Source organism: Giraffa tippelskirchi, chromosome 5 (assembly GCF_054371585.1).
Source record: "Giraffa tippelskirchi isolate mGirTip1 chromosome 5, T2T-mGirTip1v1.2.pri, whole genome shotgun sequence".
Classification (NCBI taxonomy): domain Eukaryota; kingdom Metazoa; phylum Chordata; class Mammalia; order Artiodactyla; family Giraffidae; genus Giraffa; species Giraffa tippelskirchi.
This window is the reverse complement of record NC_137279.1, coordinates 169,845,181-169,872,528: the sequence shown is the minus strand read 5'-3', so window position 1 is coordinate 169,872,528 and position 27,348 is coordinate 169,845,181. Positions and strand designations below refer to the sequence as shown.

At 37.2% G+C, this 27,348-nt stretch overlaps 1 protein-coding gene across 3 annotated transcripts in view; it reads right to left on the bottom strand.

The window, feature by feature from the left end:
* The window catches only part of FAF1 (Fas associated factor 1), a 483,348-nt gene that overhangs the window by 337,407 nt on the left and 118,593 nt on the right, over positions 1 to 27,348 (bottom strand). The window contains exons 3-6 of one of the 3 annotated variants that reach the window (XM_081485543.1): positions 14,180 to 14,226; positions 13,630 to 13,744; positions 12,390 to 12,501; positions 57 to 262 (exon numbers count right to left, since the gene is read on the bottom strand). In XM_081485543.1, coding sequence (XP_081341669.1) covers positions 57 to 262; positions 12,390 to 12,409 — 226 coding nt within the window. In that variant the 5' untranslated portion in view covers positions 12,410 to 12,501; positions 13,630 to 13,744; positions 14,180 to 14,226. The remainder of the gene's footprint in view (positions 1 to 56; positions 263 to 12,389; positions 12,502 to 13,629; positions 13,745 to 14,179; positions 14,227 to 27,348) is intronic. The other 2 variants (XM_081485544.1, XM_081485542.1) reach the window with 2 other exon arrangements.

The window sequence follows — 27,348 nt, the reverse complement described above, 5'->3', positions numbered from 1 at the left end:
AATGTTTACCTAATAAATTTCTTATTTGTGAAGGCTATATGGTAGGAAAAACTTACCAACAGTACAGCTGTCTTCAAGTACCACATCAACATTTCTGTCTCTGTACTCAACCCTGAAGTCCAGCATCCGCGGTTGCCTTTCTACAATTTGCCTAGATGGCATTACAGGTCGAAATGCTGAAGAGGAAGAGGGAGCAGGAGCTGGAGCTGGGTGAATTGCTGGATCAAACGCAGGTCCTGATATAGTCTCACCTCCATAGTCACTGAAATATTGACAAAAAAGGATTATCATCAACCAAATCACTACAAATTACCACTAAAGATCTACTCCATACTTGGCTTGTGTTGTTTTCACATCAAATTTATCTATCTGTGCATCAAGGACTAACTTAAGTTCTAACTCTTTCACAAAATCTCTCCCACTGACTGAAAGCCACCTTACTTTCCCTCTCATAGTAGTATCACACATATCATTCAACTATTTTTTTGTCTTGTGCTCTTACTATGTTGGTAAAACATTGTTTAAACTCTTGTGAATTACAGTGTTTTCTTAACCCACTCTGATTTACTTACCCAGTTATTAATTAACTACACTTTCCACAAAAACTATTCTGAAACTTTACCATTCCTAAACCAAATAAACAAATAACCTTAACCATTCCTTCTAAGAACAATCTTTCCTTCCCATCCCATCCCCAAATTTCACCTTTCGTCTAGCTAATTAAATTAATCCTTCATATCTCAGATTGAGTATTTTCAACTCAGAGGATGTTTTACTACCTCAGACTAGTTCTAACTTCTCACGATTACCAATAAGTATAAAGCTCACATTTGTGTTTTTATTGGCCGTGTCATCTGCAGAGTTCAATACTTTATCACAGAAGATACACATTTGACAAACTAATGAGAGGAGAAATAATTCTAAAGAATTTGGATTTCTTTCTCTGACTTAATGTATATTATATATATACACATATATATAGTCACTGTTTTTCCCCCTCAGTAGGAACAGTAGTGGGGGAGCATAAGAAATGCTCCTGTTAAATACCATTATTGTATAATTTTTCTCCAACATCAGAACCATAAGCTCAGTTCTAAAATACCTTTCTTCTCATCCTGAAGTTAAAGTAAATTAATGGGTGGGGGGCTCGAATAGGAACAAGGACAAGAATGACCAAAAACAAGCTAAGTTAAGCGTTGTTTATACAATTAAGAAGGAGAAAATATTTACATTTACTTCACATTTTAAAGAATAGAATTAGAATAAGACTAAGAATAGAGTTGAAGAGAACAGAATAGACTAGAAATTATCAGTATGTTTAACAGTTAGAACTAAGTATTGTTTCAAAAAACTTTTGATTCTGGGACATCCTTGTAATATGTGTTTTGGATTCCAAATATTTCTCACTGTAGGTCACCGTCAAAGTCTTAACATGACTAGCTTAGATCTTAACTGAGCTCAGGCACTCTAGTAATCGCTGATTCAAACACAAAAACCTATCCATTCTCCCAGCTGTTACAGTCAAGGAAAGTAATGTGGGAAGGAACACATGAGAACAGAGAAAATGTCCAAAGCAGGAAGAATGTCACTGCTGGAATCCAAAGTGAGTTTCTAAGTATCTAAGAACAGAATCTGTGCAAGGATACTTCACACATCTAAATGTTGTCACAATGTCTCAGAACCTAAGAAAAACAGTAGCTTAGTCACTAACTTATTGTTTCTTAACTCCAAATTCACCCTTGTAGTCTTCTGTAATTTAGGAGCTAGGATTTCTGCAAAATTTTATATTTTTTATTTAGTTTCCTGATAGACTTTGTCAAACAGAGGATACTAGATAGAAATTAGTAACTAGGAGGAGGGCAAGAAAGATTTCCTTCTTCCTGTTTACATGCATTTCCATTAGCATCACCCTGCAGCTTTCAGTCTCATGCTTTTTTCAGTATTCTTACAACCAGCTTCTTGTCATTCCCTCTGAGATACCAGTTATTGGCTAGACAATAAACATCCCACAGAAGTCTGATACTCCATTCCAAAGAACCCTTCTGAGATTTAAAGTTCTGTTAATTCCTTACACCTTCAAGTGGTAACTTCCTGAAGCAATTATTATACCTAAGTTACTTCAGTTTTACTTTTTTGCTCTTTTAGTCCTCCAAACCTGTGTAACTGATCCTACATTGTATACTTAGTCACTCAGCCGTGTCCGACTCTTTGAAACCCCATGGACTGTAGCCCACCAGGCTCGTGGGATTCTCCAGGCAAAAATACAGGATCTTGGATTCTGAATTCATGCGATTCTCCAGGAAAGAATTCTGAAGTGGGCAGTCATTCATTCTCCAGGGGATCTTTCTGACCCACAGATCGAACCTGGGTCTCCTGCACTGCAGGCAGATTCTTCACCGTCTGAATACCTCTGTTAAAAATACCCTAGAGTATAGTTTCATTTTCTTGATAACAAAGGTGTCCCAGGAAACACAGGATTCAGGAACTGCCTTGATTATGGCCTTGACCTTCAATGCACTGCTTAGCTCCTTGCCAACGGAAAATGGGATATTAGTGATCCAAGCCATGCACTGGCATAATGATTAACTATCACTACTGAAACAAGTGCCTGAAGGAAACAAATGACAATCTGACCTGACCATTATGGTGGTAATAATGATAACAAGAACTATGAGCAGGCTGCTTCTGACTCCAAAGGAGCGCTTACAGAACAGAATGACACACTGGGGGCGGTTAACATTCCATTCATTCATGTTAAGAATGTTACACAGTTTCTGAAGTGGCACTTTTAAACAAGTTTCTTATTTCTTGAAACCAAAGGTATGATTCTCCTAAAAATCAGACTCAAATTTAAGTTTTCAGCTTGTATAGCTATAGAGAAAGTTGAATATACATGCTTTTTAAGTCTCTCTTGTGAAAGTTAAGGCACTGTTGTGGAAGGAGTGAGGACCTAAGATGTGGAATGGGGATGAAAGTGAAAGTTGCTCAGTCATGTCTGACTCTTTGCGACCCCATGGAATGTATAGGGGTCATATAGGGGACTGTATTCTCCAGGCCAGAATACTGGAGTGGATAGCTGTTCCATTCTCCAGGGGATCGTCCCAACCCAGGAATCAAACCCAGGTCTCCCACATGGCAGGTGGATTCTTGACCAGCTGAGCCACCAGGGAAGCCCAGGAAATGCAGATACCTGAGTGGATTCAGATAAAGGCTGGAACTGTGAACTCCTTGAGTCTCTCTGAGCCTCTTTTGTAAGCAGAAACAGGTCCTCCTCCCATGGTTGAGAAGACTAGCCTCTTGCTTAAAAACTATTAATACTATTACCTGAGACAGTTCCTTGAAAGTAGATGCCTATTCTTAAAACCTACCTCCACCATTCCTTACTACCTCTAAAGTCAGATGTAGGCATGCTCCACAAAAACAAGTACAACATATCAACTGAGAAAAGATAGCTTATATCCAAAAGTAATTATAAGATTTTGATAAATTATATCAGCAAAATCCTAGGGAATAGTTGTGGAAATAAATTTGAAGTGAGTTTGACAAAAAGAGTTTGGATAGGGCCAAATATAATATGTTTGCTTAAGCAGCTGTAAGAACCTCTGATAGTTTTCTTGTTGACTGAAGGAAACTTAAATTCCAAATGAGTCTACATTTAATGAGGATGAAATGCCCAAACTTTTCTGGCAAAATGTAGAAGAAATCGAGATGCTTAGAAAAACATAAACGCTGGAGTGGATTAATCATGTACAACCTGAATATATACACATCATCCCACAACATTATCCATGAGGTCCCAGAGAACACTGCACTAAAGCACTGAAAAAAATATTAGTAAGGAAATACACATGCTTGAAAAACTCTGCAGTAGCTGTCTTCTGTGGGTAGGGAATAAGACAGGTGTTTCAGGGCTAATGACACTACTGAAAAAGATTCCCTAACAGGCATGATGGTATCCCACAGTGCAGAGGTCACACAGCAGAGTTCAACAAGAAAAAGGTGGAAGCAATGATGTTAATAGACAGCATGGATGAAATGTAAGAATCAGAAGATTTCAACCTGCAGAAATCTTCAATAGTACTTCACTGAATGTGGTACTTCTAAGAAACAAAATTGAAAATCAGTTGACTAAAATTACTTGATCTATGAACAGTAGAAACCTAGATCTGGCAACCTAGATCCTAACTTCCATAACTACACTGGAGGGTCATAGTTACTCTCAGTTTCCAAACACAAAGTCCTTGGTCCCCTAAAGACAATGCAAGAAAGCCACCGTAAGTATTGTAAAATTTCCTCTAAGAATTTCCCTAAGAGACCTGTAGCTATTTACTAAGGGTTTATGTACTGATTAAAGGAAAATCTAGATCTTTAGGATATTACTAGATGCCAACTCTAATACTAATTCTACTGGGAATATAAAAATGGAAGATTACAGTGGTAAATGAAGTTTTGGCCTAAATCAAATCACACAAGGTTCATTTATTCTCTTCAACCTACCCTGCAGTTTTTTCCCCAGATCCCGATAAATAGCTCATATTGACTTCCTGATCCATGCTGCTGCTGCTGCTGCTAAGTCACTTCAGTCGTGTCCGACTCTGTGTCACCCCACAGACGGCAGCCCACCAAGATCCCCAGCCCCTGGGATTCTCCAGGCAAGAATACTGGAGTGGGTTGCCATTTTCTCCTCCAATGTATGAAAGTGAAAAGTGAAAGTGAAGTCACTCAGTCGTGTCCGACTGAAATCAGGGATATTACGTAGGAGGAGAGAACAGGAACAACAACTCTTGCATACACTTTTTGTTTTAATTTCAAGCACCATGACAAGCATTTTGCTTCTTCTCAGCAGGGTAAACAATATGCCTTCACTGTCTTTTCCTGAAGATTAAATCAACTCTCTTGCTCTTTGTCATAATTATCTAGCCTGGACAGATCTTGAGCACCCAGGTATCCCACAAACATTACAGTGATGACAATGCAGACTGGCCCTGAAGAGCAAAAGTAGCAAGTATTTTGATGCTTTGGTAAGATACATGGGCGTGCTAGACATTAGGAGATACACACCACAAAAATGCAAGGCCCTTCACCTTGGTGAAGTTTCAGGGTCCAGGGGTCAGAAGCTGGCTGCTGTACCTTGTACTCCCATCAATGCCTAAGAGATATCTAAGCTAACTGAGAAAGAAAAAATTTCGACTGGGAAAGGAAAAAATAATTATGTATAATATGCCGGTACCAACCAAAAATAAACTGCTGAAACATTACAACTCTAATCAAAGATATCCCTGAAGGACTTCCTTGGTGGTCCAATGGTAATGAATCTGCCTGCCAATGCAGGGGACACAGGTTCGATCCCTGGTCCGGGAAGATCCCACATGCCTTGGAGCAACTAAGCCCAAGCACCACAACTACTGAGCTCACGTACTACAACTACTGAAGCCTGTGTGACTAGAACCCATGCTCCCCAACAAGAGAGGCCATCACAATAAGAAGCCCACACACTGAAATGAAAAGTAGCCCTACTCACAGCAATTAGAGAAAGCAACTAGCACACAGCAACAAAGATGCAGCACGGCCAAAAATAAATAACTAAATAAAATTTTTTAAAAAGACAGTAGTGCAAGTAAGGAGAACTTAAGGTTGTAACACAGGGTGATCACTGCATTTAGACAGAGAAATAACTTGGGATACAAATCTACACTGAATCACATGAAGTAGTTAATGAATTGGTCAGCTGATCAGAACTTGGAAAACATAAAAAAAAAAATTGACTCACACAAGAGTCTGAGGAAGAGGAATGGAAATGGATCATTTAGAGTGGACACAAAATGTGAATATATGTTACTGGGTGACTGCTGTGTCTGAAAATGAAAGTAAAAGTCGCTTAGTCGTGTTCAACTCTTTGCAACCCCAGATACTAGTCCATGGAACTTGTCAGGCCAGAATACTGGAGTGGGTAGCCATTCCCTTCTCCAGAGGATCTTCCCAACCTAGGGATCGAACCCAGGTCTCCTGCATTGCAGGCGAATTCTTTACCAGCTGAGCCACCAGGGCAACTATCCAGTTTAAAAAAAAAAAAAAAAGGACTCTCAATACGGATAAAATGGCATTGTTCTGCTGATGCCAGTGAGCTTTATTCATTTGTACCCCAGGACTATTCAATGCTTTAAGGTACAATCTGGCCATGCCAATAGGAGTGGAGGTTAGGCACAGGCACAGCAACATCAACTTACCCTCACCAAGTCTGAATCTGGCTAGGGAACCGACAGAATGCCTAAACTGCAAACAACAGAGACCAATATGGAACCCCCAATACAGCCCCATTCCTCAGGGGTCTGGTAATGGATTATTTCTACCATGGAGGGGGCAGTCAGTGATCTGTTCCTATCTAAAAAAGACACTTTTCTGGATACATAGTTGACTTCGCTGACAGCAATGCTTCTGCCAGCACCACCATTCATGGATTTAAGGAAAGCCTTATTGATCTATGGCTTTCCATGCAACATTGGTTCTAACCAAGGAACTCATTTCACGGTAACAGAAATTCAGCACTGGTATCACTGGTGTATACCATTACCCAGAAACAGCTAGCTTGATTTAACAGTGGAATGGTTGAAGATAGTTATGCCACAGATTGGGTATAGTTTGTGTGTCAGTTGCTGAGTTGTGTCTGACTCTTTGCAACCCTATGGACTGTAGCCCACAAGGCTCCTCTGTCCATGGGATTCTCCAGGCAAGAAAACAGGAGTAGGTAGCCATTTCCTTCTCCAGGGGATCTTCCCAACCCAGGGATCAAACCCAGGTCTCCTGCATTGCAGGCAGATTCTTTACCGCCTGAGCCACCAGGGAAGTAGTCCTCAAAGTTTAAGGGTCCACCTTAAAGGATGGTATATGCTTTACATCAATGACCAAAACACAGTGATATGTCTCACTGCCAGGGAAAAAAAATGGGTATGGGAATTAAGTGGTGGTATTAACTTATGCCTAATAACTTACCAAATTTTTGCTTCCTGCAACTTTGGGATCTGGTGGTTCAGAGATAACAGGACGTAATGTTTCCACAGTACTTCCACTGTGTTAGAATTTGAGAATGCCACTTGGCCATGCTATACTCCTCAAACTACTGAATCAGCCAACAGAGGAGGAGGAGATACTAGCTGATATCTCCTGATAATCAAGGGGAAAAAAAATCAAGATTGTTGCTACATGCAATGGACTATTTTCTAGGGTATGCCCAAAATTAAGAGTTAATGAGAAACTATAACCAATTTTCTTCAAAAGTCCACTGAGGATACTAACTCTTCAAGAATGAATGTTTGATATGTCCCACCAAGTAGAGAATCTCGACTATTGAGGTACTGACAGAGAACTGTGGAAGAACAAACAAACCATGGCTTTATGACCAGTAACAGAAACAAGGACAGTAACAGCACGTGTGTACACACACAAAATTCTGTTCTTACAGTTTACACACCGATCCTATCAACACTACCCTAGCAGTGAGAGCACCATCAATGGCACCCACTTTGTTTCAGAGTCAATCAATGATGTTGGCTTCTGTTTTCTTTCAATACTTCAAAACAAACCTCTGCATCCTGTCAGAAATATCAGTATCAGCTGAGCAAGATTTCTTTCTCATATGTCTGGTGCTAAGTTCCTAGGGTCCTTCCTCTGAGCTCCAAAATTCTGCTAACTTCAATCTCTCCCAAAATCTTTCTTTTTTCCCTCCAGTACGAGGAATGACCTTGTGCCCTTCAGTGGTCAATAGGGGGTTCTTCTGGGCAGCCTGTCCTAGAGCAACCTCTCTGGAGTGGGTTCCACGGATCTGCCCCATACAGTTCCAGCTCTGCCCACCCTTCTCAGAGGACGCCACAGCTTTAAGTTTTCTCTGGCTCTAGGCTCCCTTCCTCATTCACCAGTAGAACACACCCCATCTGGGCCTAGTGGTGTAGTTGTTTCCTGCAGTCGCTATATCCAGATTGTTTTAAGTATCCCTTTTTGGCTCTTTCAACCTACACCACATCTGTGTAACTATGCACTACATGAAAGACCCTCAGATTTGAAATTCCTAGTGTACTGCTTTTTTTCTCTTTACAAAACCCTAACTAAAGGACACAGTTTAATATTTCTAATCAGAGCAGTCTATTTGGTATGTTTGTTGGTCACAAAGAGGACTTTTTTTTAAGTTAGCACTTTAAAATTTTCTTACTAGCTATAATTATTCTATTTCAAGATCAACAAAACATAATGAATTTACATTAGAGTTTCTTACTAGCAATCAAAAAGAGAGAGAGAGAGAGAGTAAAAGAGGTCCAGTTAATGAATGATCTTATCAGTTGTGACTAATGTTCAATAGCGTCCAAAGAGTACAAAGGCGTCCAAAACTGTTGACTCAAAAAATATATTTAAAAATTTTTCATCTATGAAGACATCAATCCTATAATCTGACCTTCTCACTATTCTAGTTAACCAATAATTTAAAAGAAGAAAAAAAAAAAAAAAACAAACATACACACAAGCACACTGAGTGGTAAGGGAAACTCTATGGAGAAAATTATTTTAGATCTAAACTTCAACTAAAGCGTTGTTCAACTTTCCTCTACAAACCACACAGGTCCAGGGAAGACAGTGAACAAAGAAAAGCAAACAGAGACTTTAACCTTGTTATTTTCATTTTGAAAAGTTCACCCCTTGGTAAAACATCTAGGTACAAGATAAATAAATAAAATGTGCCTTAAAGATAAATGTCTTTAAAAAAAAAAAAGCCAGATTTTTTTAATGGGCATCGGAAAAGACAATAAATAGAAACTAATTAGCCAAAATGGACATTTTCTAAATTAGAAAACCTCAGCATCTACCTATTCTAAAAGCTATTTGTAATAATGCCCAAGATTTGAAAACAAACCTCTCTTCTCTAGGCTTCCTCAATGAATTAATAAACACAGAAACATATAGTACATATGTCTGGATCACAAAATAAATTGGTTGATAAATACCATTCAGTCAATGAGCAAAATTACACAATATTAATTCAAAAAATTTTTACAAAACATAACAAATACTGGCCACTAATACAAGTTATTCATTAGTGCATCTAACAAAGCTGCTGCTGCTAAGTCACATCAGTCGTGTCCGACTCTGTGCGACCCCATAGATGGCAGCCCACCAGGCTCCTCCGTCCCTGGGAGTCTCCAGGCAAGAACACTGGAGTGGGTTGCCATTTTCTTCTCCAATGCATGCAAGTGAAAAGTGAAAGTGAAGTTGCTCAGTCGTGTCCAACTCTTCGCAACCCCATGGACTGCAGCCTACCAGGCTCCTCCGTCCATGGGATTTTCCAGGCAAGAGTACTGGAGTGGCCAGTGCCTTCTCCGTTTCTAACAATAACTATCTCCAAAAATAATTTTTTAAAGGTGCACAACAATATCCTGAATAAATAAAATATTTTACCAAGAAGGATTAAATATACATGATTGTATTTGATGTTTATTTATGAATAAATGAATGGTTTAGATTTTGACTGCATTAGTTACAAACTTTATTCAGTTCAGTACAGTCGCTAGTCGAGTCCAACTCTTTCCGACCCCATGGACTGCAGCACGCCAGGCTTCCCTGTCCTTCACCAACTCCAGGAGCCTACTCAAACTCATGTTCATCGAGTCGGTGATATCATCCAACGATCTCATCCTCTGTCATCTCCTTCTCCTGCCTTCAATCTTTCCCAGCATCAGGGGCTTTTCCAATGAGTCAGTTCTTTGCATCAGGTGGCCAAAAGACTGGAGTTTCGGCTTCAGCATCATCCTTCCAACAAATATTCGGGACTGATTTCCTTTAGGATTGACTGATTTGATCTCCTTGCAGTCCAAGGGAATCTCAAGAGTCTTCTCCAACATCACAGTTCAAAAGCATCCATTTTTGGTGCTCAGCTTTCTTTATTGTCCAACTGTCACATCCATACACAACTATGGAAAAACCATAGCCTTGACTAGACGGATCTTTGTTGGCAAAGTAATGTCTCTGCTTTTTAATATGCTGTCTAAGTTGGTCATAGCTTTTCTTCCAAGGAGCAAGCATCTTTTAATTTCATGGCTGCAGTCACCATCTGCAGTGATTTTGGAGCCAAAGAAAATAGTCTGTCACTGTTTCCATTGTTTCCCTATCTGTTTGCCATGAAGTGATGGGACTGGATGCCATCATCTCAGTTTTCTGAATGTTGAGTTTTATGTTAGCTTTTTCACTCTCCTCTTTCACTTTCATCAAGAGGCTTGTTAGTTCCTCTTCACATTCTGCCATAAGGGTGGTGTCACTGGCATATCTGAGGTTATTGATATTTCTCCCGGCAATCTTGATTCCAGCTTGTGCTTCATCCAGCTCAGCATTTCGCATGATACTCTGTATATAAGCTAAGCAGGGTGACAATATACAGCCTTGATGTACTCCTTTCCCAATTTGGAACCAGTCCATTGTTCCATGTCTGGTTCTAACTGTTGCTTGGACCAACATACAGATTTCTCAGGAAGCAGGTAAGGTGGTCTGGTATTTCCATCTCTTGAAAAAATTTTCCACAGTTTGTTGTGATCCACACAGTCTAAGGCTTTAGCTTAGTCAATGAAGCAGAAGTAGATGTTTTACTGGAATTCTATTGCTTTTTCTATGATCCATCGGATGTTGGCAATTTGATCTCTGGTTCTGCTGCCTTTTCTAAATCCAGCTAGAACACCTGGAAGTTCTCGGTTCACATATTGTTAAAGCCTCTCTTGAAGAATTCTGAGCATTACTTTGCTAGCGTGTGAGATGAGTACAATTGTGCGGCAGTTTGAACTTTTTGGCATTGCCTTTCTTTGGGATTGGAATGAAAACAGACCTTTTCCAGTCCTGTGGCACTGCTGAATTTTCCAAATTTGCTGGCATACTGAGTGCAGCACTTTCACAGCATCATCTTTCAGGATATGAAATAGCTCAGCTGGAATTCCATCATCTCCACTAGTTTTGTTCATAGTGATGCTAACTAAGGCCCACTTGACTTTCCACTCCAGGATGTCTGGCTCTAGGTGAGTGATCACACCATCGTGGTTATCTGGGTCATTGAGATCTTTTTTGTATAGTTCTTCTGTATATTCTTGCTACCTCTTTACATGAGTTCAAAAGTAGAAATTTTCTTTTTTTTAATGCTTAAGGTATTGTGTTAGGTAATTCATATAGTTTTCTTTATTAATGCCCATTAAAACCCTTAAGAAAGAAATGCTCATATTTCATAGATGAGGAAGCTCAAGATTAGAGAATTTATAGATTCACCAAATGTCACAAATGTAATAGGTGGTGAGGTCTAGATTTTCTCATTCTAAAACCATGCTCTTTCTTTTATACCACTCTGTCCTCTTGAAGTTATTAATCTAGTCATGCCATAACTTTTAAGATTTTTTTCCTTGGGATAAAGAAGGTAAAATTTAATGCATATATATAGCATCTTTCTTCTATAGCTTTGTTTTTACAGTTATTATTTGAGTTGTAAGCAAGTATATGCTGTATTAGCAATGTATTGTGTAATGAAATAAGCCTTGGAGGATGAGGCAGAAGACTTGCTTATGTTCCTGACTCCATCAACATCATGCTGTATTATCTGAGTCAAATCACTCATGCCTTATTCTCTCTCCTTTAAAATGAGGGATAATAATACCTGAGTTTACTCGCTTACAACTGAAATAATGACTGTAAAAACAAAGCTATAGAAGAAAAATGCTATACACATGCATTAAATTTTAACTTCTTTACCCCAAGGAAAAAAATCTTAAAAGTTATGACATGACTAGATTATTGACCTTCAAGAGGCCAGATTGGTATAAAATAAAGAGCATGGTTTTTAAAATGAGAAAATCCATACCTCACCACCTACTACATTTTGTGGCCTTCAGTGAACCTATAAATTCTCTAATCTTGAGTTTCCTCATCTATGAAATATGAGTATTTACTTCTTAAGGGTTTTAATGGGCATTAATAAAGAAAATCGTATCAATTATATAGCAAAATACCTTAAGCATTAAAAAAAAAAGTTTCTTTGCCTTGAACTTATGGGTACATAAAAGAAATTTCCACTTTTGAACAAACGTGAACATCTGATTTCAAGAAAAACTATAAAGTACAGAGATTAGGTTCTTTTCCCCAAAATAATTATATATAATTATTATATATAACATATATTATATATTATATATATTATAAATATTTATATATTTAAAAAAACCCTCTTCTTGGTAGCTCTTTTCTCTGTTGAGGTATAAACTGACAAACTGAGGTAGTTGTTTTCACAGACTATCATCAACTTATTACAAAATTCAAACACACAAAATAAAGATTCTTTTAAACTGCCTACATAAACCATTCCTAGCATTGTATCTTACACTTTCAGTCTTAAATCCATGAGAAAGTACAAAGAGCCCTCTTTCGTTTCCTCTGGTCAGCAGACATACAAGAAGAATTTTCAGTTCTGTCAAATCCACAGTGATTTGAAAACTAAAGAACAAAGTTAGGAAGGAAAATCATTGAAAACTATTACTTTTTTCTCTAGACATATGATTCATTCCTTTAACAAGCAAACAAAACAAAATAAAACCCATTCTGATGAAAGTTGAACCCCAAATATTATAGTAACTTTATTACTAATCAATTCAGTACTGAATTTCTAGCTATAAAATATATTAAACAAAAAGTATCTTCTGTGACAAGAGAGTTGGGATGTTTCCAGGGATGAGGGAATTTCTACAGTTCACCTCCAGCAAATACTATTAATTATAAGATATATTCAATATGTACTCAGAACCTAGCAGCTGAATCCACAAGGGTTTAGGAAGCAAAAATTTTGGCACAAAAAGTGACATAACATTTACTCAAGAATAAAACTGGAGCCATATTTAGCAGTCTAAAACTTTCTAAACCAAGGGGAAAAAATAATCTTGAAGGAAGCTCTTGTAATCATCTGGTTTGCTTTCTAGACAAGGGTTTCAATAGAATTGAATCCTTGTGAACTAAAAAAAAAAAAACTGAACAAACCAACAAACAAAAATTTGGTACAGACTACGGAAATCTGCCACATTTACTCTAGATGAAATTCTGATAGTCTTCCAAAAAAGAGAGAGAGTGGGGAATATGTCTGTTTATCACTGCTTTGACCTAAAAACCATTAATTACAAAGGATGGTACAGGTATCAAACAGAATTTTTCTTCCTTTCTAAATATACACAGTTTCCTATAAAGTACAGCACATTCTGCAGTTCATGGTGAATTTTTTGATGTTTTTGCAACAACACTTTTCTTCCTCTCCAAAACAACCTCATTCCTAGTCTGCTGTTTCTGTTTGCCTCATCTGCACTTAGCAGATCATGCTTCAGTGACTTAGAAATCCTAGCCACCAAACTTCAAGCCAAAGTTTGAACTGCAAGGAGAGAGGAGGGGTAGGGGGGAATCAAGTAATTAAACTATACTTGGAAGGGAGAATGGTTTACCTCCTATGACTTTATAATGTGCTCTCTTAATCCATAACCAGTCTCCAATTTTAAGAAATGAAAGTTATGAATTTATTTTTAATTTAAGGAATTATTTTGTAACTACTATAGTTCTCTTGGCATCATCTTCCAACTTTACCTTTTGGCAATGACACAAAACCACGAAGACTATTCCACATGCTTTACAGCGGATACTTCAGGCAAAATAGTTCAAAGCTCTGGGAAGTTTCATTATTAAGGACTTACTCAAATTGCTGCAAATTAACAAAAATTTAATTTAGAAACCAAAGAGAAGGAAAAAAAGAAAAGAATTAATAAGGTTGGACATAAAGCCTGTATAGTTAAATGATAACCATGCTCTGGAGTTACTGAGCCATGTCTGATTTTCTCACTACTAACAGCTTGAAGGATTCAATTCCTTCCATCTTATGAATGAGAAGATGACCTTGAAAAGTTTTCCTAAAAATAAAATAAAATCATCTTTAAAAATGGTATCACTCAATCTGAAATAACATTACACAGTTAAACACTAGAGACTTTCAGAAATTAATATAACTAATCAAATGTCTGAAAGAAGAACTGTATCAATAACTTTATAGACCAAAGATCAAATGCTCTATGAAAAAATGAAACAAAAAAAATTAACCACTGTCCTTTTTGCTTTAAATTCTCCTCATCTTATAACATACCTTTGCAGAATGCCATTTTCCTGGGGTATTACACCATTAATAGCTGCCTGTAAACAAAAAACAGAAAAGACATTTAAGGAAGTAGAAAAATGCTCAGGGGTGGAGTGTAGTGGGGTGGAAAACACTATAAAGGAAAATAAGTATACTTTGAAAATTTAAACAAAATATTAGGTGTTTCCTCAGTGATAAAAAAAATTCTCTATTAAATATTTTTTATACACCTCTATAATAAAACTGTATTTTAGAGAATTTTTAAAAATGCATTTGGCATACAATATTCACAAATCTTGAGTCATAAAAGCTTAATTCCACAGTTCTCATTCAAGCAAAACACCCACAAAAAGAAGGATGTTTAAGGATGTTAGAACAGTAAAATCAGTACCTTAAAGTTATCTCTTAATATTATTTCCTTCCTCAGATTGAGAGGAGCAAGATATAGAATCACAAATGAAAAATGCCAATAAGAATTTTTAAATTAGCTCAGGAATTAAATTCACTGTGTTATGTCAGTCATTATTCTTAAAGAAAAGAACAATCAGAAGGAAAAAATGTAGGGGCAAAAGGTGTCTGATAAACACACCACAATTGTATCAGGTTACAAAAGGAGCAGAAGCATCACTGGGGAAGTCTCCTTACATAAAACATTTCTGAAATTGATCTCTAAGCTAACAAGTCACCAGTTACTTAAAAGATAGCACAAATGTGACATGGTATGGACATTTTTAAAGACTACTAAGCAAACAGGTTGTTACATCCTGGATTGTGGGCAGATCATTACAGGGTAATAGAGAAGATTCTCTGAAGGAAAAAAAAAAATGATTCTTCAAACTTTGCTTTTGCATCATAATGACTTCTTCCCTCCTCTTTCCCACAAGTCCACATCAAAATGCAGATAAATACTTCCATGTTTTATCAGCTGTGTGGAGATCAACTGCAAAAAGGAGCTTGTGTATTTTGTGAAACATTATTTGCCAAAGGTAGGTCAAGTTTACAAAATTATACCGTTGAATAGAAACAATGTAGAGTATAAGACACTTGCTATGAATTTTCAAAGTTTTAATGCTCCACGGGCAAAAGTCAAAGAAATCCACAGATTAATATAGATAGTGGATACCATAGAACCCTGACAACTCTGGAGGCTCATAAATCCTTTGAGTCAAGCAAACCCTAAAATCAGTTTTGAAAGCCACAAATTCAATAGAAGCATCTCTTCCTGGTGCCAGGTCAATTATCCCTTTTCTGTTGACAGCAATGGTTCCACATACAAATATCTTCTTTGTTAAGAAACAGAAAGTGGTAAGGGAATGTTCTGTGATGTTGGAAAAGAAATAAAATACCAGAGTTTGGAAAGATTCTGTTCCAATTTTCACTAGAGAATGCCAAGGTATAATGGAAAGAACACTAAGGATTTATAAAGTTCAAAGTTTGAATCTAGATTCCCCTAATTATTGCTTTGATGACCTTAGTATATATTCTCCATTCACTGAACTTCCTTGAGTCACAGTTTCCTCATCTGTATGAGTAAATACTACATCTTCAGTCAAAGTGGACTTGACTTTTTGTTCCTTAAAGGCATGAAGTTTTTATATCTTGGGGCCTTTTAAGATACTATATCTGCTTGGAATGCCCTTTTCCCTGTTGCCTGTCTGGCTGAATCTTAATCATCCTGGCTTCTAGCATGGAAAAAATTCCATTCAACAATTAATTTTACCATGAGAAGTTCTGGTAATATCCAAAAGGAGACAAAAAGTAATTTTAAAATTACTTTTCTTTAAATTGAAAATCAGAACTAGATTAAGTAAAATATCTGTTTAAAGGCAAATAAAATGAAGCTCTGGAAATATTTTAATTCCCTGCCTCTCTTTCTTCTTTGGTGAAGAGAAGTGAGACAAAGAGAATCTTGGGAAATTCATATATGTAAGAAAAGAGAAGAGAAAGCTAAAACCAAAACCAAAACAACAAAAATGGAAGGATTAGAAAAGAGGGGAAAGAGCAGGACTATGTCATAGAGAGGGCAACAAAGATACAATTAAAGAGGGATTAGACAAAATAAAAAAATATGAAATCTAATATAATGAGGCCTAATAAGAGACTGTTAGACATATTTGAAAACAGTTTTAGTAAAAACTGTATTATAAAAGACTAAGAAATATATAGGAAATAAGAAAGTATAACTGATCTTGAAACAATACAAAAAGTAAAAATATAGGACCTGCAAGAACAATGGCTACAATAAATTTTTGTTTGTGTTTTTTAAAAAAAAAAAGAATAGTGATTTATTGAGTTCAAAGAGAATTCGTTAGAAAAGGGAACAATAATGAATGAAGAAATAAAGAATAAAATTAAAAGTTCCATTCAACAAACTTAACAAATGCCTATTCATTGCTGGGCACTATGCTAGACTACGGGGATGCCTGGGATCTATCTAGGGCTCAGGAGAGCACAGACAGAGAGGATACCTTTAGGAAAGAGACTAGATTTAGAAAAACCTACATTAGAGACTGGGCTTCCTTAGTGATCTTCATCAGACTGAAATGTATTTCGAAAACAGCATCTTGCCTTGATCTAGGTTATAATAGTTTGAAAATCCATTTTGGTATAACTATTATTGCTTTTATGCCATTATACCAATGACATTTTTAATCCACTAATTTACCACAATTAGAATCCAGCTTCTAAGTTCTCTTTAGCAAAACTTGACACTTGAAACATCATTTCTCAGAATCCACTGGAAGATAGGTGAGGTTATGTTTTAAGTATAATGGAAGTCAAGGTCAGAGGTGGCTGTAAGAAATATTCTTATCTTCAGCCTTAACAGATGGAGAAAATGATGACACTCATGGTGGGCTTTAGACCTTTTTGGCGACGGGAGACAGCAAAAATTCCTGTAGATAGTCTTACATTGTCAGATATGAAAGAAAAACAAGCCACTGGTAAATTGGTAGATTATAAAACTATGGCATCCAACAAATAAATAAATTTACATCATCTAATGCAAATCATCCCCTACACATATAGTAAATCTTGGCTTTGGGTTTCTTTACATTTAAGAAAACATTAATAAGATTTCTTCAGAGGGGAGGGAGATGAGATAGGCATGTACAGATATTACCCAAAAATTTCAGTGTCAACTTCCGAGTAAAAGAGATACAGTAATAATAAAGGTAGCTAACATTATATATTAACAGTTCTTACTAGGTGTTATGCTTTCTCCAGGTGCTTTACTTATGTGTGTTCTCAGTCATGTCTGACTCTTTATGACCCCATGGAGTATAGCCTACCAGGCTCCTCTGTCCACGGAATTTTCCAGGCAAGAATACTAGAGTAGGTTACCATTTCCTACTTCAGAGGATCCTCCCGACCCAGGGATAGAACCCTCATTTCTTGCATCTCCTGCATTGGCAGGCTCAAACTAAATCATTCAGCTTTCATATTACTCCCTCATTTTACAAATGAGGATACCAAGAAAACACAGTGGAAAATGATAGGCAAAAGATGAAAGAAAAAAATGATGAATATAAAATTTTTAAATGTTTGCTCTTTGAAAGACACTATTAAGAAAATAAAAAGGTAAAACACAGACTGGGAAAAGTATTTGCTACATATATATGTCTGAGAAGGGATTTATATGCAGAATTTTAAAAAAATTCTTATGACTCAAAAATGACAAATAATAAGATTTGAACAGAAAAGTCTCAAAAAAAGATGTATGAACAGCCAGTAAGTATATAAAAAGCTGTTCAAATTAAACAGTCATCAGAGAAAGGCAAACTAAAACCATGGTAAATGACCACCACATACCTATTAAAATGGCTAAAATTAAATCAGATGATACAAGTTTGGACAATAATGTTGAACAATAGGAAGTCTCACATATTGTACAATCACTTTCAAAATTGTTTTGTATATAAAGGTAATAAACATATAAGCTAGCAAAATTACTCTTAAGTATTTACCTAAAAGAAATAAAAACATATTCCCCAAACAAAAACTTGAACACTATAATACTCATAGCAGCTTTAATCACAATTCCCAATAACTGGAAGTAGCCCAAATGCCCAACAACAGGCAAATGTTGTTTGGGGTATAACACATTGTCTGGATACAATGGAATACTACTCAGTAATTTAAAAAAAAAGAACATACTACAAATACTTTCAACTATATGGGTACACCTCAAAAACATGATGCTAAATGAAATCAGACACACACGAGAAAATACTACATGATTTTGTGTATATGAAATTCTAGGAAAAACTAAGTTAATCTCTAGTAAAAGAAGGCAGATCATGGGTTGCTTAGGGTGGATGGGGAATGACACAGCACTAACAATAGAGCAATTAGGGGATAATGACTCTCGTGGTGGTGGTAATATAGATTCATACAAAACTCATCGAATTGTACATTTAAAATGAGTCCATTTTACCATCAATAAACTTGATTTTTGAAAAAGAACAACAAAGAAATCTGCTTCAAACACACTAAAATGGGTGAAATTAAAAAGACTAACACCACCAAATGGTAGCAAGGATTTGAAGCATAGGAACTCACACACTGCTGATGGCACAACTACTTTGGAAACAGTTTGACAGTTTCATATATAAAGTTAAACAAACACTTAACATACAATATGAGTCGGACACGACTGAAGCGACTTAGCAGCAGCAATATACAATAACACTTAGGAATTCATCCAAGAGAAATAAAAACATGTCCAATAAATACTAGCATACAAATATTCATAGCCACTTCATTCATAATACCAAAACACTAGATACAAGCAAAATGTCCTTTAACCAATGAATAAGCAAGACTGTGACATATTCACATAAAGGGCTGTTACTCAATAACAAAAATGAACTTCTGATACCTGCAACAATACTGATGACTTTCATAAACATCATGTAAGTAAACAATGCCAGACACAGAGACTGCATACAATGGGATTCCTTTTACATGAAGTTTTAAAACAGACAAAACTTTCAAAATGTAGTAATACAAATCAGATCAGTGACTGCCGGAAGCAGGGTTAGGAGTTACTGAGGGGAAAAGAAAAGATTTTCTAATGATAGAAATCTTGAAGGGATGGGGACTGGACACACAATGTATACATCAACAATGTAAACATCATCAAAACTCATAGAACTGTATACAATTAAAGTTTGCATATGCATATAAATTAGTCATTTTCAAAGTTGATTGAACAAAAGAACATTAAAACTCTAATTCAGTCTCATGGAACACTAGAAATTAATGTCATCTCAGACGTATATATTGTCCCATTAGCTATTATTGTGCCCTACCTGTGGTTTGTACCCACCCATCATCACCTCCCTCTTTACTTTTGATTAAGATCATCTGTTTCCTTTAGAGAACTACGCATGCCTCACCCCATGTGATACTGAAAACGTGTTAATCATGGTGACCCAATTTAGACCAATCAGGCTCTCCTGGGAGTGTGGATCTTGAACGAGTAACTAACTGGTTGAAGCTATGTCCTGACAATAGTGCTCAGAGGCACTTTTCACAATAAGCTTCTGACGGAGCAATTCTGTTTACTAATTGTCCTAAGACTTGGTTGTTCAAGATTTCTTTCAAATATGTGAGCAACCTTCCAGTAAACCCTGCTTCTTATTCTCCCTAATTCTACTTTGCAGTCAAAGACTGATAAACCAAGATTTCAATGAGGTTACATGACAAACTCAATACACATTAAGTTATAGAGCACCATTTTCCCAGTCTTCAACAACTGTCATAGTATTATTAGCTTAATTCTTATAGCAGCCTCCTCAGCTGGTCAATCTCCAAATTAACTATTGATTACAACTCAGTATAACTAAATACATTTCAAATACAAGAATCTATAGACAAGTAGAAAAAGAAAACCTGTTAAATTTTAAAATTTATGAAAATAGAAATGACATATACATTTTCATTATATAATTATACACACACACACACACACACACACACACACACACACACACACAATCTCCAGATAGACTAGTATAGGCAACTCTATATATTCTACATGTTTGGAAAGCCTGTGAATTAGGGTAATAATTATGATCATAATATTAGCATTGTTTCCATCTCTTGAAAATACTTAAAGTACAAAAAATGCTTTCTAAATTAGTGCACTTTTGTTAAACTTGAAATCATTACTCTATGATATTGTCAGATTTCAGGTATTTTCAAAATATCCTAATAATAGGTGCCCGACTCCCAAAGTACTCGTATTTTACATTCACAATTCTGATCCTGCCATCAAGTGAATTCTTCCAACAAAATCCAGGCTTTCTTTTCCCCATTATCAAGGCAGTGTTTTAGACACTGGAGGGAATACAAGGATGACAGACACATTCCTCCCACGTTGAGCAGTTAAAGAAACAATTAATGGCAGTCCAATCTGAGAAACAGTATGGAATTAGAAAGGAAGGAATGTCTATTGTTGATTAGTAGAGCTCAAGACCCAGATCTGAATCATTTTCTCCAAGAAAATTTAACTGACTCACACGTTTTTCTCAATGATTTTTCCATTGTGTTGTACTTATATAGCCATCATTCATCTCATTCATGCATTTGAATATTTCATTCTTTCAGTTCAGTTCAGTTCAGTCGCTCAGTCGTGTCCGACTCTTTGCGACCCCGTGAATTGCAGCACGCCAGGCCTCTCTGTCCATCACCAACTCCCGGAGTTTACCCAAACCCATGTCCATCGAGTCGGTGATGCCATCCAACCATCTCATCCTCTGTCGTCCCCTTCTCCTCCCGCCCCCAATCCTACCAAGCATCAGGGTCTTTTCCAATGAGTCAACTCTTTGCATGAGGTGGCCAAACTATTGCAGTTTCAGCTTCAACATCAGTCCTTCCAATGAACACCCAGGACTGATCTCCTTTAGGATGGACTGGTTGGATCTTCTTGCAGTCCAAGGGACTCTCAAGAGTCTTCTCCAACACCACAGTTCAAAAGCATCAATTCTTCGGTGCCCAGCTTTCTTCACTGTCCGACTCTCACATCCATACATGACCACTGGAAAAACCATAGCCTTGACTAGATGGACCTTTGTAGGCAAAGTAATGTCTCTGCTTTTAAATATGCTATCTACGTTGGTCATAACCTTCCTTCCAAGGAGTAAGCATCTTTTAATTTCATGGCTGCAATCATCATCTGCAGTAATTTGGGAGCACAAAAAAATAAAGTCTGACACTGTTTCCACTGTTTTTCCATCTATCTGCCATGAAGTTATGGGACCAGATGCCATGATCTTAGTTTTCTGAATGTTGAGCTTTAAGCCAACTTTTTCACTCTCCTCTTTCACTTTCATCAAGAGGCTCTTTAGTTCTTCTTCGCTTTCTGCCATAAGGGTGGTGTCATCTGCATATCTGAGGTTATTGATATTTCTCCTGGCAATCTTGATTCCAGCTTGTGTTTCTTCCAGCCCAGCGTTTCTCATGATGTTCTCTGCATAGAAGTTAAATAAGCAGGGTGACAATATACAGCCTTGATGTACTCCTTTTCCTATTTGGAACCAGTCTGTTGTTCCATGTCCAGTTCTAACTGTTGCTTCCTGACCTGCATACAGGTTTCTCAAGAGACAGGTCAGATGGTCTGGTATTCCCATCTCTTTCAGAATTTTCCACAGTTTATTGTGATCCACACAGTCAAAGGCTTTGGCATAGTCAATAAAGCAGAAATAGATGTTTTTCTGGAACTCTCTTGCTTTTTACAATTTGTTTTTAGTCTAATACAAAAAGAAAAAAAAAATGCTCACTGAATATTTCCACACAGATATCACTATCACAATAGCCCAACATACAAAATCAAGACTGGTGCAAAACAAATTAAAGACAGAGGAATACAATGCAAATCCTAAGACTAATGATGGTACCTGAGAGACTCACCCTTGTCAAATATCTATATATGAAAAAATAAACAGCAAAAACAACATAGCTAAGATCAAAACAAATGGAACACCAAGATCTCATTTACTAAAACCGAAATGTAAGAAAGGTGATTTCTGTCATGGTCACTTGCCTTCCCTGGATTCTTGACTCTTCCTTAGGCAACTGGATGGTACTTAGACTTTAGTCAGCATCACATAAAGGGCTACTCAACCTCTCTCTCCTGCCTATTACACAATAATTATTTTCTGCTCTATCCAATGACTGTGGAAAGAGAAAGGGCAAGTTCATTAATCTGCCTTTTCTAGATTCAACTGGCAAGCTAAAACCCAAGAGACAGAAATGTCTTAAGGTTAGCAGTTTGAAAGTTTTATAGAGGTAGACATACTACAGTATTCAAGGGAAGACTTTTAGTTGGTTGAGCAAAGCCAACAAACCAGATATGCTTTATATTACAAGCAGCAACATAAGGAAAACACTTTTTCTGGTTACTAGCAGTCCTGAATACAGCTACCTCCATTTTGAGACTGATGTTCATCTAAAAAAAATCAATTTAATCCAGGAAGTAGATTGCAATTACTCTGTACAAAGAATTGTGCTAGATACTACAGATAACAAACAGGCAAGACAGCCCCAAACTTTTGGAAACCAGGAGGACAAATAACAATATAACATTAAGAAGAATATAGAAAGTTTCACAACCTTAATAAATGGCAACTCCATTCTTCCAGTTGGTCCAGCCAAAAACTTCAGAATTATCCTTGACTCCCTTTTTCTCTCACTATTCCCTTCTTCTCTACTCATTAGCAAATTCTGATTTCTGAAAAAACATTCAGATTCTGAAATTTCACTGCTACCACATTTCACTGCCACTCTGGCCCTAGTCTCCATCTTCTCTCTCCTTCATTATTATAATAGCCTCCTAATTGATTTCTGAGCCTTGCACTTCCTCACTTTCAATGTACTCTTATTTAATAGTGAAGTTATTTGATCACGTAAAAGCTCTACTCAAAATCTTCCACTGATATGTTCCCAATATAAAAAGACAACATCGTTAAGATGCATTATTCCTCCCTCACTCCCCTAATCTCTCTAATTTGTCCGTCTCCTCTTTTCTTGAGCCATACTTGTGTCTCCTTGATGTTCCTGGGAAAATGTCAGACCTTAATTTCTCACTTCAAGAATGTTTGTGGTCACTATTACCCCAGCCTGAAATGTTCCTGCCCCCAGATACATGGATCATTTGCTAACTCCCTTTTTCCAGGTCTTTATTCAATTATCACCTGTCTACTTTTTCTTAAAAAAAAACCAAAAACTGCAGAGCACCATCCAACATACTTTAGTCTTCTTCCCTGTTTTATTTTTTTTTCCCTTAGAGTTAACATTTTCTGATACACTATATAATGTTATTTATATCATTTATTTCTGTCTCCCATTAAGAAAATGTAGTTCCACCATGACAGGGATTTGGATGAAACTGTTATTTCCCTAGCACTGAGAAGAGAACTTTGCATATAGTAAAAGCTCAAAAATATTTTCCGGTGAATTTCTGATTGAGTGTCAAGTGAATAAATCTGAATTATTATATGTGTTTGGGGACTTAGAGAGGAATGAAGAAGAAAGGGAGCATCTGTCATGTGCAAGGCGTAATTACACATCATTACCTATCTCATTTAATCCTCACTCTATGAAGTAAGCATGTTAGCAGATGAGGAAAATGACATTCTGAAAAATTAAGAGATTCATCCAAAATCACATACAGTAGCATTCAAACTGGGGCCTCTTTGACTCCAGAAAGTCCAGCTCTTTTAATCATAAAGCAAGTTGGGGTCTATTTCTTGACAACATAGAGGAGAGGGGGTACTTTTGAGAATCAGATCAATACAGTACAAATCTCTATAATTTACTTGCAATACTAAAATTTACTATAGTTTCTTAGGTCACTAAGTCTATTTTAGGAACTGGGAAATCAATCCACCTCTCATCTGTGTCTATGTGGGGGAAGGGAAGGTGATGGCTGGGTTGGACGGTGAGGTAGAGCGGGGCATGGAACTGACTACTACCACCAATACGATCATTCCTAGAAATCTCTGAATTCCTTAAGGCTACAAAACACCTTTCCAGAGTAGTGCTACCCAACAGAACTTTCTGCAATGATGGAAATATTCTGTATCAGCACTATATGACATTGTAGCTACTAGTCCCATATGGCTATTGATCATTTGAAGTATGGCCAGTGGGACCAAGGAATTAAATTATATTTTAAATACCTACATGGTATTTAAACAGTTCTGTATTGAACAGCACTGTTCCAGACTCTCCATCCCACTTAAACCACCTCCTTTGCCTAACTCACTAGGCTGACTTGTAATACTTTGGTCAATTTTAAATGATGACACTGAATATAGGGTTAAATCTGTCCCCCAAAACTATCCCAAAGAAAAGAGAAAACTGCCCTATAGCTGAGTCTTTACATTATTTTATTTTTTAAGAACTGAAACAGGTTACCAAATGGAATCAGTTAAAAAGGATGTCAAAGAAATTCAACAGATTTCATATTTATTTGGCAGAGTTGCTGCTGCTGCTGCTAAGTCGCTTCAGTCGTGTCCGACTCTGTGCGACCCCATAAACGGCAGCCGACCAGGCTCCGCCATCTCTGGGATTCTCCAGGCAAGAATACTGGAGTGGGTTGCCATTGCCTTCTCCAGTGCATGAATGGGAAAAGTGAAAGTGAAGTCGCTCAGTCGTGTCCGACTCTTAGCGACCCCATGTGCTGCAGCCTACCAGGCTCCTCCGTCCATGCGATTTTCCAGGCAAGAGTACTGGCAGAGTGGGGGAAGGTATTAGCTCAGAATTAAAACTTTACATATCATTATAAATAAGCCTGTTAAAGATTACTTTAAAGGGTTTCATTGTAAAGCCCATGAATAGCAAATGAGTTCTTCTGGCTTGAGATTAAAATTTCCAGAAAAAGTACCATATCCAGACTTTTTAAGTGCTCTAATTTAAACCACTTAAGCAAAAATTAAGATCAGGCGCTCTGGAAAAATAAGAGACTAATTTCAGTAATGGGGAAGACACTAATGTTTAAAATTGTGTGTCAAGTGTTTGAATATCATTGTTCCATTACATGAGTATTTTTTAAAAGCAACATTTCTAAAGTAATATTTTATATTATATGACTTAAAACATGTATATATAAGTTAATAAGCTAACTTAATGACTATTTCATATACAAGCTTTAAAAAGTTTATAGGGCTTCCTTGGTGGCTCAGTGGTAAAGAATCCACTTGCCAATGCAGGACACAAGTGTTCAATCCCTGGTCCGGGAAGATCCCACATGACACAGAGCAACTAAGACCATGCACCACAACTACTGACCCCCACATACTGCAACTACCGAAGCCCACATGCCCTAGAGTCTGTGCTCTGCAACAAGAGAAGTCACTATAAAGAGAAACTCAAGCACCACAATTGGAGAATAAGCCCCACTCACTGCAACTAGGGAAAAGTCCATACAGCAACGAAGGCCCAGCACAGCCAAAAATAAATAAACAAAATTATTTTTTTAAGTTTATATCTTCAGGCTAACAAAAATATTTTTATCTTGTCACTGAAAAGTGAGAATTATCTCATATTCAGATATATACAATAAACCCCCATATTTATTTTAGAAGCTAAGCTCATCCACTCCAGTCAATAGTCACGAGGCCCAATTCAAGTCTCCCAATTCAAGTGTTCCCTACACTTAGAGTTCTCAAGCATTCTCAGATCTTTCAATTTTTACTGCCAAAATAAATTTGAATACGCTTATTTTATGGGTCACTCACTTAGCACACAGAAATATATTTTGCCTTATAATGTTAATCCTTTTTCTCCCAGCTATATGCTCTGTATGTTCCAGATGTTCAAGCTGGATTTAGAAAAGGCAGAGGAATCAGAGATCAAATTGCCAGCATCCGTTGAATCATTGAAAAAGCAAGAGAGTTCCAGAAAAACATCTACTTCTGCTTTACTGACTACACCAAAGCCTTTGACTGTGTGGATCACAACAAACTGTGGAAAATTCTTCAAGAGATGGGAATACCAGACCACCTCATCTGCCTCCTGAGAAATTTGTATGTAGATTAGGAAGCATCAGTTAGAACTGGACATTGAACAACAGACTGGTTCCAAACTGGGAAAGGAGTACGTCAAAGCTGTGCTGGATGAAGCACAAGCTGGAATCAACATTGCTGGGAGAAATATCAATAACCTCAGATGTGCAGATGACACCACCCTTATGGCAGAAAGCGAAGAAGAACTAAAGAGCCTCTTGATGAAAGTGAAAGAGGAGAGTGAAAAAGCTGGCGTAAAACTCAACATTCAAAAAACTTAACTTCTGCCATAACTTCATGGCAAATAGATGGGGAAACAATGGAAACAGTGACAGACTTTACTTTTTTTGGGCTCCAAAATCACTGCAGATGGTGACTGCAGCCCTGAAGTTAAAAGACGCTTACTCCTTGGAAGGAAAGTTATGACCAACCTAGACAGCATATTAAAAAGCAGAGACATTACTTTGCCAACAAAGGTCCGTCTAGTCAAAGCTATGGTTTTTCCAGTAGTCATGTATGGATGTGAGAGTTGGACTTTAAAGAAAGTTGAACGCTGAAGAACTGATGCTTTTGAACTGTGGTGTTGGAGAAGATTCTTGAGTCCCTTAACCAGTCCATCCTAAAGGAAATCAGTCCTGAATATTCATTGGAAGGACTGATGTTGAAGCTCAAACTCCAATACTTTGGCCACCTGATGCGAAGAACTGACTCACTGGAAAAGACCCTGACGCTGGGAAAGATTGAAGGCAGGAGGAGAAGGAGATGACAGAAGATGAGATGGTGGGATGGCTTCACTAACTCAATGGACATGGGTTTGAGTAAGCTACAGGAGTCGGTGATGGACAGGGAAGCCTGGCGTGCTGCAGTCCATGGGGCTGCAAAGAGTTGGACACGACTGAGCGACTGAACTGAACTGACTGATATGTTCTATGTCCTCAATTACAGTCTAAGCTACCACAGGCATGAACAATGTATTACTTCTTTGCATTCATCATAGCACTTACAGCTGATTGATTTTCTAGAAGACAGAAGAAAAGCTGTGTATCAGGTGCTCCAAATATACTAAATAATGACAAAATAAAATTGCCTTCAATCTATTACACAATAGATCTGCAAGACAATTACCTCAAGTTCAGTAAACTTGAGTAATCTGTACAAGGTCAGTGT